Source organism: Chelonia mydas, chromosome 6, assembly GCF_015237465.2.
Source record: "Chelonia mydas isolate rCheMyd1 chromosome 6, rCheMyd1.pri.v2, whole genome shotgun sequence".
In the NCBI taxonomy this organism is placed as follows: Eukaryota; Metazoa; Chordata; order Testudines; family Cheloniidae; genus Chelonia; species Chelonia mydas.
The window spans coordinates 2,288,077-2,301,748 of record NC_051246.2 but is presented as its reverse complement, the minus strand read 5'-3'; the positions used below and the strand labels follow the sequence as shown (position 1 = coordinate 2,301,748).

The 13,672-nt window shown below is 51.7% G+C and overlaps 1 protein-coding gene across 1 annotated transcript; it reads left to right on the top strand.

Annotated features, from left to right (window-relative positions):
• Positions 1-2,716: 2,716 nt before the first annotated feature.
• On the top strand, positions 2,717-6,971 carry LOC119566234 (serine protease 27-like). Its single transcript, XM_043549688.1, has 6 exons — positions 2,717-2,778; positions 3,652-3,677; positions 3,890-4,052; positions 4,263-4,534; positions 5,916-6,085; positions 6,507-6,971. The coding sequence occupies exons 1-6, from the start codon at positions 2,717-2,719 to the stop codon at positions 6,816-6,818; spliced, it is 1,005 nt and encodes a 334-aa protein (XP_043405623.1). The 3' UTR covers positions 6,819-6,971.
• The last annotated feature ends 6,701 nt before the right edge of the window (positions 6,972-13,672 follow it).

Sequence of the window (13,672 nt, the reverse complement as noted above, 5' to 3'; positions counted from 1 at the left end):
TGAAAATCAAGGTGGGCCATTTCCAGCACAAATACAGGTTTTCTCACCCCCCCTTCCCAAAAAAACACACACACACAAACTCACTCTCCTGCTGGTAATAGCTTATCCAAAGTGACCACTCTCCCTACAATGTGTATGATAATCAAGGTGGGCCATTTCCAGCACAAATACAGGTTTTCTCACCCCCCCGCCCCCAACACACACACAAACTCACTCTCCTGCTGGCAATAGCCCATCCAAACTGACCACTCTCCTTACAATGTGCATGATAATCAAGGTGGGCCATTTCCAGCATAAATTCAAGTTTAACCAGAACGTCTGAGGGGGGGGTAGGAAAAAACAAGGGGAAATAGGCTACCTTGCATAATGACTTAGCCACTCCCAGTCTCTATTTAAGCCTAAATTAATAGTATCCAATTTGCAAATGAATTCCAATTCAGCAGTTTCTCGCTGGAGTCTGGAGTTGAAGTTTTTTTGTTGTAAGATAGTGACCTTCATGTCTGTGATTGCGTGACCAGAGAGATTGAAGTGTTCTCCGACTGGTTTATGAATGTTATAATTCTTGACATCTGATTTGTGTCCATTTATTCTTTTACGTAGAGACTGTCCAGTTTGACCAATGTACATGGCAGAGGGGCATTGCTGGCACATGATGGCATATATCACATTGGTGGATGTGCAGGTGAACGAGCCTCTGATAGTGTGGCTGATGTTATTAGGCCCTGTGATGGTGTCCCCTGAATAGATATGTGGACACAGTTGGCAACGGGCTTTGTTGCAAGGATAGGTTCCTGGGTTAGTGGTTCTGTTGTGTGGTATGTGGTTGTTGGTGAGTATTTGCTTCAGGTTGGGGGGCTGTCTGTAGGCAAGGACTAGCCTGTCTCCCAAGATTTGTGAGAGTGTTGGGTCATCCTTCAGGATAGGTTGTAGATCCTTAATAATGCGTTGGAGGGGTTTTAGTTGGGGGCTGAAGGTGACGGCTAGTGGTGTTCTGTTATTTTCTTTGTTAGGCCTGTCCTGTAGTAGGTGACTTCTGGGAACTCTTCTGGCTCTATCAATCTGTTTCTTCACTTCCACAGGTGGGTATTGTAGTTGTAAGAATGCTTGATAGAGATCTTGTAGGTGTTTGTCTCTGTCTGAGGGGTTGGAGCAAATGCGGTTGTATCGCAGAGCTTGGCTGTAGACAATGGATCATGTGGTGTGGGCAGGGTGAAAGCTGGAGGCATGTAGGTAGGAGTAGCGGTCAGTAGGTTTCCGGTATAGGGTGGTGTTTATGTGACCATTGTTTATTAGCACTGTAGTGTCCAGGAAGTGGATCTCTTGTGTGGACTGGACCAGGCTGAGGTTGATGGTGGGATGGAAATTGTTGAAATCATGGTGGAATTCCTCAAGGGCTTCTTTTCCATGGGTCCAGATGATGAAGATGTCATCAATATAGCGCAAGTAGAGTAGGGGCGTTAGGGGACGAGAGCTGAGGAAGCGTTGTTCTAAGTCAGCCATAAAAATGTTGGCATACTGTGGGGCCATGCGGGTACCCATAGCAGTGCCGCTGATCTGAAGGTATACATTGTCCCCAAATGTAAAATAGTTATGGGTAAGGACAAAGTCACAAAGTTCAGCCACCAGGTTTGCCGCGACATTATCGGGGATACTGTTCCTGACGGCTTGTAGTCCATCTTTGTGTGGAATGTTGGTGTAGAGGGCTTCTACATCCATAGTGGCCAGGAGGGTGTTATCAGGAAGATCACCGATGGATTGTAGTTTCCTCAGGAAGTCAGTGGTGTCTCGAAGGTAGCTGGGAGTGCTGGTAGCGTAGGGCCTGAGGAGGGAGTCTACATAGCCAGACAATCCTGCTGTCAGGGTGCCAATGCCTGAGATGATGGGGCGCCCAGGATTTCCAGGTTTATGGATCTTGGGTAGTAGATAGAATATCCCAGGTCGGGATTCCAGGGGTGTGTCTGTGCGGATTTGATCTTGTGCTTTTTCAGGAAGTTTTGATAACCTTAACCTAATCTCCATGGCACTCTCAACCCCATAATAATGCTAGTCCTGTCTGCTCTTTCTTCATGCCCGAAGTGGTTGTGATACAGACATGCCCAAACTCACCCAGCCACATGCTATCAGGGGTATTATATCTGTACCCGACCGTGTACAATGAAAGGGGTGCGTGGGGTCTCTGAGATTGAGCTGATTGCTGTGGTTATTACGAGATGTCTCTGGCCTGTGTTATAGCAGGGGTCAGACTAGCTGATCACAATGGTGCCTTCTCACCATAGAACCTATGAACCCCCCTAAGCTAACCTTACCCCCATTACAACCTTAGCTTTGCCGGAGCACTGTCCTTGACCAGCTACTCTCGGCACATTCAGTTGCTAACAAAACAGGGAAATGAAAATCACAATGGGCCTCCCCACTATAAACCTTGATTGTTGCACTTTTTTGTTGGTTTTCCAGGACGCCCGTTAACGGGGCAATTCCAGGTAGAGCAGACTGAGAACAGTCACACCCTGTTCACAGGCAGAATTTAGCAGCACTTGGTTCCTTGAGTGGTTCATGAGGGGATGGGTCACACCTGTTCTCTCTCGATCTGGGGAGGGCGGAGGCAGGAGCCGTGTCTATAAAAACTTGCCCCGGTACATTCGTTCCCCAGCCGGGCTTTGGTCAGAGCAATGGAACCAGTTGGATTGGCCAAGACAGGACCAGGCGAGGCTGGATCATGAGGCATCTCTGCTCCCTCCTGGCCATAGCACTCTTGGTGACGAGCCTGGCGCTGGGTGAGTGTGGGGTGGAGTGTAGATGGGAAACGGGGCCCTACCTCCCATGGGGAGGGGAGAGGTATACTGGCTTGCGGGGAAGGGCCTCAGAACTGTGAGTGAAGCTATTGGCACACATTCCCTCAGACACAGCGTGTCAGAGACCAGGAATGACTGTATCACCCCCCTTCCCCACAGACACACAGTCATAGCTTTCTTTTCTCTTTGAGGCAATAGCTTTTTCTCTAAGAGGCAATAGCTTGTGATTGGATAAGAGAAGAAGATGGTCCATGTGGTTACCCATTACAGAAAGGTGCAGGGGGGGGGAAGGGTGGGTCCCAGGAACTGTGGGTCCCATCTTTAAGGGCTGGACAAGCGCTGGAAGAACTACCCATTGGGTGAGAAACATCTTAGTAGACAGGACAGTACTTTGCTAACAGGTACAGGCTGTAGACTGTGTTTTATGTTTTTCTTTTACTCATAGCTTTATGTTTCCACATCCTGTTCCTTCACTTTATTTTGATTCTCTGTTAAATCAACTTCAGCTTGGTTTTGCTGTAGACACGTCCAAGTGCCGGGTGCTAAGGAGAGGGTTGAACTGAGGGGAAAGCAGGGAGCTGGGGGTGTACTGTTTCCACGGAGGCAGCAGATCGGTGCTCATGGCGGGTGTGCAGAAAGCAGGGGACTGGGCACTGGAGTGTAACGGGGTCAGGTGTGTAAATTGCCCCCTGCAGAGGGATCGAGCAGGGCTCACAGAGCACCTGGGAGGCCAGCAGCTGGTGCCTGGGAGAGTTGCCCCCGCTGGGCACAGGCAAGGCTCCCCTCCCCACCACCCCACTGGCAGCAGGAGGTTTTTGTGCAGCCCAGACACTGTGGGTCACCCTGAAAAGTGTCCCAGTGCTCATGGGAGTTGGAATGAGACAGGTAAGGTGCCCAGAGTAAAACGCCAGTGTTACCTGCCCTGGACATGTGGAACCAGAGTGTGGCTGGGAACCAGGACTCCAGGTTCTATCCCAGGCTCTAGGAGGGGAACGAGTTGGTCTCTTATTGTCAGGTAGTATTTATAATTATTTACACTCTCCCCACTTTAGATCCCTTGCCCGGGGATAATGCCAGTTTCCCTCTTTTCTTCCCAGGCTGTGGCAAGCGTTCGGTCTCAGGGCGCATCTTCAATGGTCAAGATGCCAAGGACAGGGCCTGGCCCTGGCAGGTCAGCGTGCAGCAAAATGGCTTCCACATCTGCGGCGGCTCGCTCATCTCTAGGAGCTGGGTGGTGTCAGCAGCTCATTGCTTCGATCCGTGAGTATGCCAGGCAGGGCAGAGACAGTGACCACGGCTGCTCTGGAAGGACTCCCTCTCCCGTTCCACTGGCTTCCTGGTGTGCAACATCCCTGTGTGGATGTTCCCCAGCCGCTCCACCCCAGAGCTGCCTGCATCTCAGTGCCAGGCGAGCTGTCCCTGTGAGGCATTGCTGGGCAACTGTTCCCAAATTGGATATTTTGCATCCAGGTCTGCAGCCATTTCAGCATATCGGGTGCAGCTGGGTAAAAAACGGATTGCCAGTGAGACCCCAACCAAGTCATTCTCATCGGTGAAGCGGATCATCCCCCATCCCAATTACAACAGTAACAGTTTCCTTGCCGACATCGCCCTGGTGGAGCTGGAGAAGCCGGTTGCGTTCACGGCCTCCATCAGGCCCGTGTGCCTGCTTGATGCCTCCGTCCGTGTGCCCGCTGGGGACACCTGCTGGGTGACTGGTTGGGGGAACACTCTCCCACAAGGTGAGGCAGATTCGTAGCTGTTAGAGAGGGGAAGGGCAGGGGAAGGTCCCAGCACCGGATGAAGGTAACAGGCTGGGTGATTTTGTAGCCCCATATGTACACAGATAGACTGAAAGATACACGGTTACATGGTTATACAGCCATGGTTACACTGTTATATGGTTATACGGGCATAGCATTACGATTGTACACATACACAGTTACAGGTGGGGATATGATATATGTCCATACTCTCATGACTGGTGTGGAGAAAGGGACTGGAGAAATGTTATTTACCCCTTCACCTATTCTTAAAGCCCAACATCAATATGAGTCATCAAAATTATAAAAAAGTAAAAGAAAAATTGAATTCTGCCAAGCCTAGTTATACAGATATGCAGTTCTACAGGCACATTTATACAGTTAGACAGTGATGTAACTGCAGCTCTATGCTTGTGATTCTAAACGCACAGTTATGCACCCTTCCTAAGTGTGATATTAAGGGCTGGTCTACACTACCGCGCTAAATCAATCTGTTACACACGTTCATTTACATGAATAACATAACTGAAGTCAATGTGGTTAGATCCACTTAATGCGGTGTCTACACTGTGCTATGTCGACGAGAGAGCGTCTCCCGTTGACTTCCCGTATGCTTCTCGGGGAGGTGGAGTCCACAAATCGATGGGAGAGTGCTCTTACATCGATTTAGCATGTCTTCACCAGACCCGCTAAATCGACACTCGCTGCATCGATTGCAGCAGCGCTGATCTACCGGTAAGTGTAGACATGCCCTATGACACAATCTAGTTACTCCAGTATCTCTGGCCGTGCCAATGCTCCTATTTTGCTTTAAACCTGTGTCGTCCCATTTTATCTTAGCTCATTTCTGAACAGGTTTAAGCTAACCTAAAAATAGCCACTCTCAGGGCTACGCTTCACGAAGACAGTGCACCAGTTTGGCTTCAATCTGTTTTGTGCGTGTGTGTGTGTTTGAGCAATGTCACCATCTAGTGGCTGCAGGTCAACTTGGGAGATTCAATTCCCGGCACAATGAATGGATGTTCATATTTGGGGGTTGGGGGGTTGTATGTGAGCCCTAATATGGTTTTAGAACACTCCTATTGGTGTAGATGGCACCAGTATATTTACCGATGCCGGTTCTAGACCAATAGGAAGCAGTGTCAGAGGTGGCCGCCAGCTGGCATCCAGCACTATCAAATCACACACCTAGTTATATCCTTACTGCCATGTGTGTAGCGCTGGCCTGGAACTGAGCAGCATCTCCTCTGAGATTAAAACCCACTGAACCAAATCAGGGCCAACTTTGTGTAGACAAGGCTCAAAATTTTAAAACACTCATGCCATGTGAGTCACCCTGCCCTCGGGCCTTTCATTTCAGTGAATTCTTCCCTAGCGGAGATTCTGCAGGAGCTGGAGGTGCTCACCATAGACTCCACGGTCTGCAATGATCGCTACCGGGAAGGATTACAAAAGCCTGAGGGTGACAACCCCATTAAAGATGACATGATGTGTTCTGGGTCCATGGAAGGCTATAAAGGGACTGCCTGGGTGAGATTCTCTGACTGAGATCAGGGGCCCCACTATTCCTGGCCCTTTCGCCCTGTTCACTTGGTGTTGTGTGTCGGGGGGCGGGGGGGTGACCCATCAAACAGTGGGCCTGGATGGACGGGCTGAGCCCTGATTTCACTCCCCAGTGTTTAGACAAGTCAGCCCTTGGAATTCAGGATGCGTCATAAGAGTATGAAGTCAGCAGGGTTCGTCCATTCAGTCTGACCTCCTGTATAACCCAGCCCACAACCGCACCCAGTTACCCCTTTCCTGAGCCCAGAGACTTGTGTCTGGGTAAAGCATCTCCCAGAAAGGCAGCCAGTGGGATATGAAGCCATCAATAGATGGAGAATCCAACACGGCCCTTGTGGACAATGGAGGCTGGTCCCTCCTCCAACCCTATTTCTTTCCCTGTCTCTAGGGTGACTCTGGGGGACCCCTGGTGTGTGAAGAAGGCAGGACCTGGTACCTTGCTGGGATTGTGAGCTGGTCATGGGCGGAAGAAGTGAATGGGGTACGCACTATTTCTCCCGGTTACCCTGCAGTCTACAACCGCCCGAATGCCCACAACGATTGGATCCAGAAGAATGTGCCTGGTGTGACTTTCAGAGTGGTGAACTTCACACCGAGCAGTCTCCGTCTATCTAGCAGCATCACTTGGAATGGTGCTGGTCCCTCTGCCACAATCCCCAGGCTCCTTCTCCTTGCTGTGCTTGTGCGGCTGACTCTCTGACCCCTCTCCTCGAGTGAGACCCCATCCCACACCAGGCCTTCCTCGCCCGCCACGCACATTGACCATGTCACTTGTGTGATCAGTTATAGTTTTCTAAACCTGAATTTTATAATCAAATTTAAGTTAGATTTAATATGATCACTGTTTTGTTTGTTTGGCTCCCCAGGTTATTACCTGGCAATAAATAACTTTCATGGTTAAGCTGGTTGCTTCTCTCTCTCTCTGTCTTCCCCTGGTGGGTGTTTTTTTGTCTTCCTCATTCGCTCTGCAGCGACGCTCCTCATCCCTAAGCTAAAGATCCCTGCAGCGCCCAAAAATCCCGTGGGATTTGTTCATCAAGTGGGTTACGACCAGAGCCATAGTAACGTGAAAGCAGGGCTAGGGACGTGCAGAACCTGCGGCCTATGAGGGTGGCAGATAGAAAGGGCTCCTCCACCCGGCCCGCTCAGGTGTCCTCTATTCCGGTGCGGTGCCCGTGGCATAGGAGGGTGACAGCTTGGGAGTGCTGATTAACCCGGTCCTCTCAGCCGCGCTCTGTTAATGTGTGCGTCCGTCTGATTCTGGGGCTGGAGAAGAAATGACTCCTCTGTTTTCAGGTCTGGGTTCCAAGTTTGACCTTTTTCCTGAATGAAAGGCAGCTGTCGTACTCCCCAACTCCCAGCACCTGGTGTGACAGCTATGGCGATGTCCTGCAGTATCCTGGACAAACCTTATGAAATTAACCTTCTTGGCTTCCATTTAAGACCTTTAGGGGGGGCATTGTACTTCAAACGCAGGTAGGTTTGTGTCGTTGTGGAATTGTGTGTAACTCCTCTAGGAGGCAGAAGCTAGAAGAATTCACCCGTCAACCTACCTACGTCTCTGCGGGGGGTTAGGCTGACCAAGCTACAGAGCTCAGGGCACAAGTTTTTTCACAGCGCTGAGCAATGTAGCTTGATCAAAATGTTAAGTGTAGACCAGGCCTGACTAAAGCAATATCTGGGAAGGCTTCGGAACTTCAAAGGGCTTTGTGGGACAATACGTCTGAAGTGGGTTTCCTAGGAAATACTTGGCATGAAGGGAATTTAAAATGACCCACCTGGAATCCATCCCTTGGACACTGTGACTGGAGAAAAACCCATTGTCGACTAAATACCTGCACCTGGAAACTCCAAAGCAAAGACCCCTGAGCGGCATAAATAGGCTTGGCAGAATCTGATTTTGATTTTCGGAGCATTTGGACGGATAATGCGGATGTTTGTTTTTAAGTATTTTTAAGATGGTTAATGATTTAAATGTTCACAATTGTGGGGAATGATGAGGAGGGGTGAGGAGGGACGCAGTGAGTGGGGCGGTCTCGTGGGGAAGGGGGATGGAGGAGGGAAGGACGTGGCGGGAGGGGTCTCACGGCGGAGGAGGGGTGAGGAGAGGAGAGCAGTGGGAACCTCCGGGGGGGGGTGGAGTGGAGGGGAGGAGTGAGGAGGGACTAACCAGGTGGCGGCGGGCAGTGGGGGCCTCGGGGAAGGGGCAGAGCAGGGAGGGGGAGAGGCGGAGCCTATTATACCCGCCGCCCATGTGGAGTAGTGCTACTGAAATGTGTTTACAATTGATTGCATAAGAGCTAGTTGCTTCAGAGAAGTCATAAGCAAAGGGGATCAAATCCTTTCCTCTTTGCACAGGGGCACAAGTCCTGATATAAAGAGAAATGGCGTTGGGGAGGCGGGGGGGGGGGAGAATCACACCTCATTCTGCCGACTGCTGCATGTGAGTGACAGCGCTCGACAACGAAACACTGGATACAAACGTAAAGAATCTCTCTCTGAAACAAATGCCTGTGTTTGAGGTTTGTTTGAATTCTGTCTGAATATTCCAATCATACAGAGCTTAGTTAGAGCAGAAACAGCAATCCGGGACCTCCCTACACTCCCCCATTCCCTGTGTCTTCCGGGGCTGCAGCCGTCCCCAAGCACTCCACCCCAGCATTCTGCATTGGGCGCCACCCTCCATGCCCTCTGCTCACCGAAGCACCAGAGGCTCCTGGAATACGTCTTCCTTTGTCCTCTTCTTCCTCTTCCTCCTTATCTGGCCCAGCCGCTCCGTCGGGGTGCATGAAGAGACCCTCAAGGCCACCTCTGCATCTGCTAAAGCAACAATGGACAGAGCAACTATTGTCCGTGCACTTACACCCCTTGATCCAAACAACTTTCTCACTCTCCTTTGGGACTCAGAGCACGGTGGCAGCCGCAGCCACGGTGAACATGGCCTGGGGGGCGGGGAGGAGGAGAGTTGGGATGCGGGGGGTAGCACTGCGGTATCGGTACAAGCGGATAGAGCTATTGTACTGAATACTGGCAGTGTTTTCCACAAGCGGTGGTGATCGTAGCGGATATCTCGCTCCTGATGGTAACCGAGGCCGCACGAAGCAGCTCCTGCATGCATCTAGCTGCAGACCAGGTCCATATCCTACTAGCCTGTGTGCTGCAATGATGCCTGCTGAAGTCATTGCTCAGTGGCTTGGCAACACGTCCTACCCTGGGGGAAGAAACAAGGCAGCCTTCCCAAGAAACCTTTGGCAGAGCGTTGCAGATTCCTTCCAGGAGAGTTCCCTCGCGATCTCTATGAAGCTTTCATGGAACACCCTGGGGCACATGAACAAAGTATTCTGCAGGCCCCCCCCCCACACACCTGATGTAAGCAGTGTCAGGATGAGCTCCACCCTGACATCTGGTGGTGAGGTGTGGCAAGTTGTGGAAAAGAACTTCAGGGGCCGATCTCATTTGCATAGGCACACCCACCCCGCCTAGAATGAGGCCATAGCTGCCCAAATGGTCACTTTGGCTGCTGTGGGATCCCCAGTGTCTCTGTTATTGGGGCAGGAAGAATACATTGTTATTACCCTGATTATGGGAACTGTGCTTGGAACTGTACTTGGCCTTTTGTTAGGATGGAGGGACTCACCATCAACTAAGTAGCACTCGCTAGGCAAGGGTCATGGGTTCCAAAACTCTGTGGAGGGAGAGAGGCTGGGGATAAGTATTAATACTTGGTAGCATGGGCCTCTTGTTGAGGGCATTATATGCTAGTTGCACTTTCTCCTCTCTCCACTGTAGAATATCAGAGCTAATCTTGATTCCATTAGGAGTCTAGTTACAGGCTGCTGTGTTCACTCTGGGCTAATGGTGCACCAGCACTGAGGCTCCCCTACTACAAGCTGAATTCACCAAAGAGCTGAACTGACTAAGAGCTGAAATCACTGAGCGTTGTGTTAAGTAGTGGGGGAGCCTGAAGATATATTGTGGAGCAGTTTGTGGGCCGGCTGGAGTGCCTTGTGGACAGGCTGGTGGAGCAGTTTGTGGGACGGCGGCAGCTGCTGGTGGGCAGCTGAGCGAAGCAGTTCTTGGGATGGCTGGTGGAGCGGAGCGAAGGCCTATGGAGCTGTGGGGTGGTCAGCTTCAGATCATGTAAGGTGCCCCTTACCTCTCTTCCCTCCCTCCCCCCCATCTCCACCCAGGTTGGGAGGTAAAGCTCTGCAGATAAACTTTTGAATTCTGGGGCTCCCTGACCAGGGAAAGAGACTTTTGGGTCATTGGGCTTTTGGGACTTTGGGTGATTTCGGGTTGCTGGACTCAAGAACCCAAGGGAGAGGACACGCCCCAATTTGCTTGGGGTGGGTTTTTGCTCATGGGTTGTGTTATGAATCCTGTTGGTGGTGTTTCCCCAACATAATGCCACATTGTTTCTCTCTGTTATTAAAAGGCTTTTGCTACACTCAGACTATGTGCTTGCGAGAGGGGAAGTATTGCCTCTTGGAGGCGCCCAGTGGGGGTGGTATATATTTGTCCCAGGTCACTGGGTGGGGGCTCGAGCCGGTTTGCATTGTGTTATTGGAATGGATCCCCTAGATATTGTTGCTGCCAACTCTGATGGGCAGAAGGGTTACACTAGCGTTACTGGGGAATGAGACGCAGTCAGCAACTGTACCTTTATTGGTCATTTCACTATCTCGTTAGCTTGATTAAAGAAGTAGTAAATGAACAGAAGCGTCCCTGAAATATTGAAGCAAACTGAGTACTTATCTGATGTTCCCTCCCGTGCACCAGGCTCGCCAGAGCTGGACGGCTGGGAGTGGCTAGACTGCTCAGAACTCGGAAAGAGGTTCCGGCTTGCCCTGCCCCTGAATCTCCCTATTGCCTGTCCCTCCTCCTCCTCCTTCTCCTCCACAAGCACGTTGTCCTCAGGGTTCCCTCCAGGTCCCCCGAAGTATCCAGGGGGTGCTTGACGATCAGGGTGGGGCCACCGCCGGGGATACATGCAGCTCCTCGTAGAAGTGGCACATCTGTGGCTCCACACCAGAAGGATGGTTGGCCTCCCTTGCCTTCTGCTATGCCTGCCGCTGCTCCTTGATTTTTACGCCTCACTGCTGTCGCGTCCCTACAGAGCCCTTCCTCACCATGCCCTGAGCCATCTGGCCGTAGATGCCAAAGGTCCTGTGGCTGGAGCGGAGCGGTGACTCCACGCCTCCTCTCCCCACCGACCCGGAGATCCATCATCTCCCGTGTAACCCAGGCAGGGGCGGATTTCCTGCCTGGAGCCAGCGTGCTCAGCGGGGCGGTAGCTATGTGAGCTCTCCACACCGAGCAAACAGCTGTGTGCCAGTGTGTCTGGCCACCAGGCAGCAGAGTTCAAAACAGTGACCAGAGTTGTCACCGTGGGGCATTATGAGACATCTCCTGGAGGCAGGGGTGAAAGTAACTTCAAGGACGTACCAGTACTCCGGAGTCCTTAGGAGGGGACAGGGCCTCTACCAGAAGAGGTAGGGTCTTCAAATCCCCAGGCCCTTTAAATCAGGATTTAAAGGGCCCGGGGCTAGGGCTATGGTAGCAGCAGCTGGGAGCCCCGGGCCCCTTAAATCACCCCCAGAGCTCCCAGCTGCCGCCGCTACCCCAGAGCCCCGGGCTCTGGTGGAGCTTTAAAGGGCCCGGGATGCCGCTGCAGTAGCGGCAGCCGGGAGCCCCTGGCCCTTTAAATCGCCGCCCGAGCCCCGCGGCCGCTATCCCAGGGCTCTCGCAGTGGGGCTCTGTCGGCAATTTAAAGGGCCCGGGGCTCTTGCTGGCATGCCATACGGTGGTGTACTGGCTGACTGTCACTGCTGCCTGGAGGCCACTTAGGTCAATGTAAGCAACACAGTGTCCACACTGACACTGCATCGCCCTAAGTCAACCTAAGCGCTACACCTCTCGCCGAGGTGCTTTTATGAGGTTGGCGTAGCGGGCAAGTTAAAGCAGTGGGAGGAACACTGTAGTGTAGACATCTCCATAAATAGGTCAATGTAATCAATGTAATCATAGAATATCAGGGTTGGAAGGGACCTCAGGAGGTCATCTAGTCCAACCCCCTGCTCAAAGCAGGACCAATCCCTAACTAAATCATCCCAGCCAGGGCTTTGTCAAGCCTGACCTTAAAAACTTCTAAGGAAGGAGATTCCACCACCTCCCTAGGTAACGCATTCCAGGGCTTCACCACCCTCCTAGTGAAAAAGTTTTTCCTAATATCCAACCTAAACCTCCCCCACGGCAACTTGAGACCATTGCTCCTTGTTCTGTCATCTGCCACCACTGAGAACAGTCTAGAGCCATCCTCTTGGGAACCCCCTTTCAGATAGTTGAAAGCAGCTATCAAATCCCCCCTCCTTCTTCTCTTCCGTAGACTAAACATCCCCAGTTCCCTCAGCCTCTCCTCATAAGTCATGTGTTCCAGACCCCTAATCATTTTTGTTGCCCTCTGCTGGACTCTTTCCAATTTTTCCACATCCTTCTTATAGTGTGGGGCCCAAAACTGGACACAGTACTCCAGATGAGGCCTCACCAATGTCAAATAGAGGGGAACGATCACGTTGACCCAACTCTGGAGTGTAGACTAGGGCTAGCTTGAATTTTCAGCCACTGGATCTTGTTAGGCTTTGCCTGCTAGACTGAAGAGCCCATTATCAAATATTTGTTCCTACAGACTGAGATCAAGTCACCCTGTAACCTCTTCCCCACCAGAGCAGGGACAATATAAACCCGACACAGGAAGCTTTGGGCTCCTAGGAAGGGGAACACATGCTGCAGAAGGAGTGCAATCCACAGCGGGGAGCTGAACTCCAGGAATGACTCTCACCTACACCCAAACTCCTCTCCAGAGCAGGGAGGAAACTGAGGCAGGGAACTGCATGGAGCTGTGTTTGTGCCTTTTCTAGCTCCATGTATCTCTGGCGCTGTCTCAGTCAAGAGCAACTTGTTTCAGAATCCAAGTCTGTCTGTCTATCTGTCTGCTTCCCATGACTCTAAGGAGTTAAACGGGAAACTCACAGTGTCCACACAAAGGGGACATCAGTAGAGCGTGAGTTTAAGCTACAGGGCAGTCTGAGGGCTCAGTACTGGCCCCAGGGGCTGGGCAGTGGGACCGCTGGCTCTCAGCTCTCAGGGGGTGCTAGACTGACGATCTGCCCCCTGAGGGGCACCTGGGGACCCAGCCAGGGGCTGTTCCTGGACTCTGTTCAACCACAGAAGGATTAAAGCCCGTGGGGCTTGGTGTATTGAGACCCTCACACCACAGCCAAGTGAGTGTCCAGCGGGGAAGTTCTACCAGGGCGGTGGGTGAGTGACAGTGAACAAAGAGAGAACAAAGTCTGCCACAGTGGCCAACATTGTATCATTGGTCCATGGTGCTTCCCTGCCTGCTGGTCTGTCTGTCTGCAGCTGGTGTCTTCTGTCTTATATTGCAAGGGCTGGGACTGTCTCGTACCGTGTATCTGTGCAGCGCCCTGCACAATGGGGCCCTGATCTCAGCCAGGGGGATCTGTGTAGCATCCAGCATGACAAGGGCCCTGATCT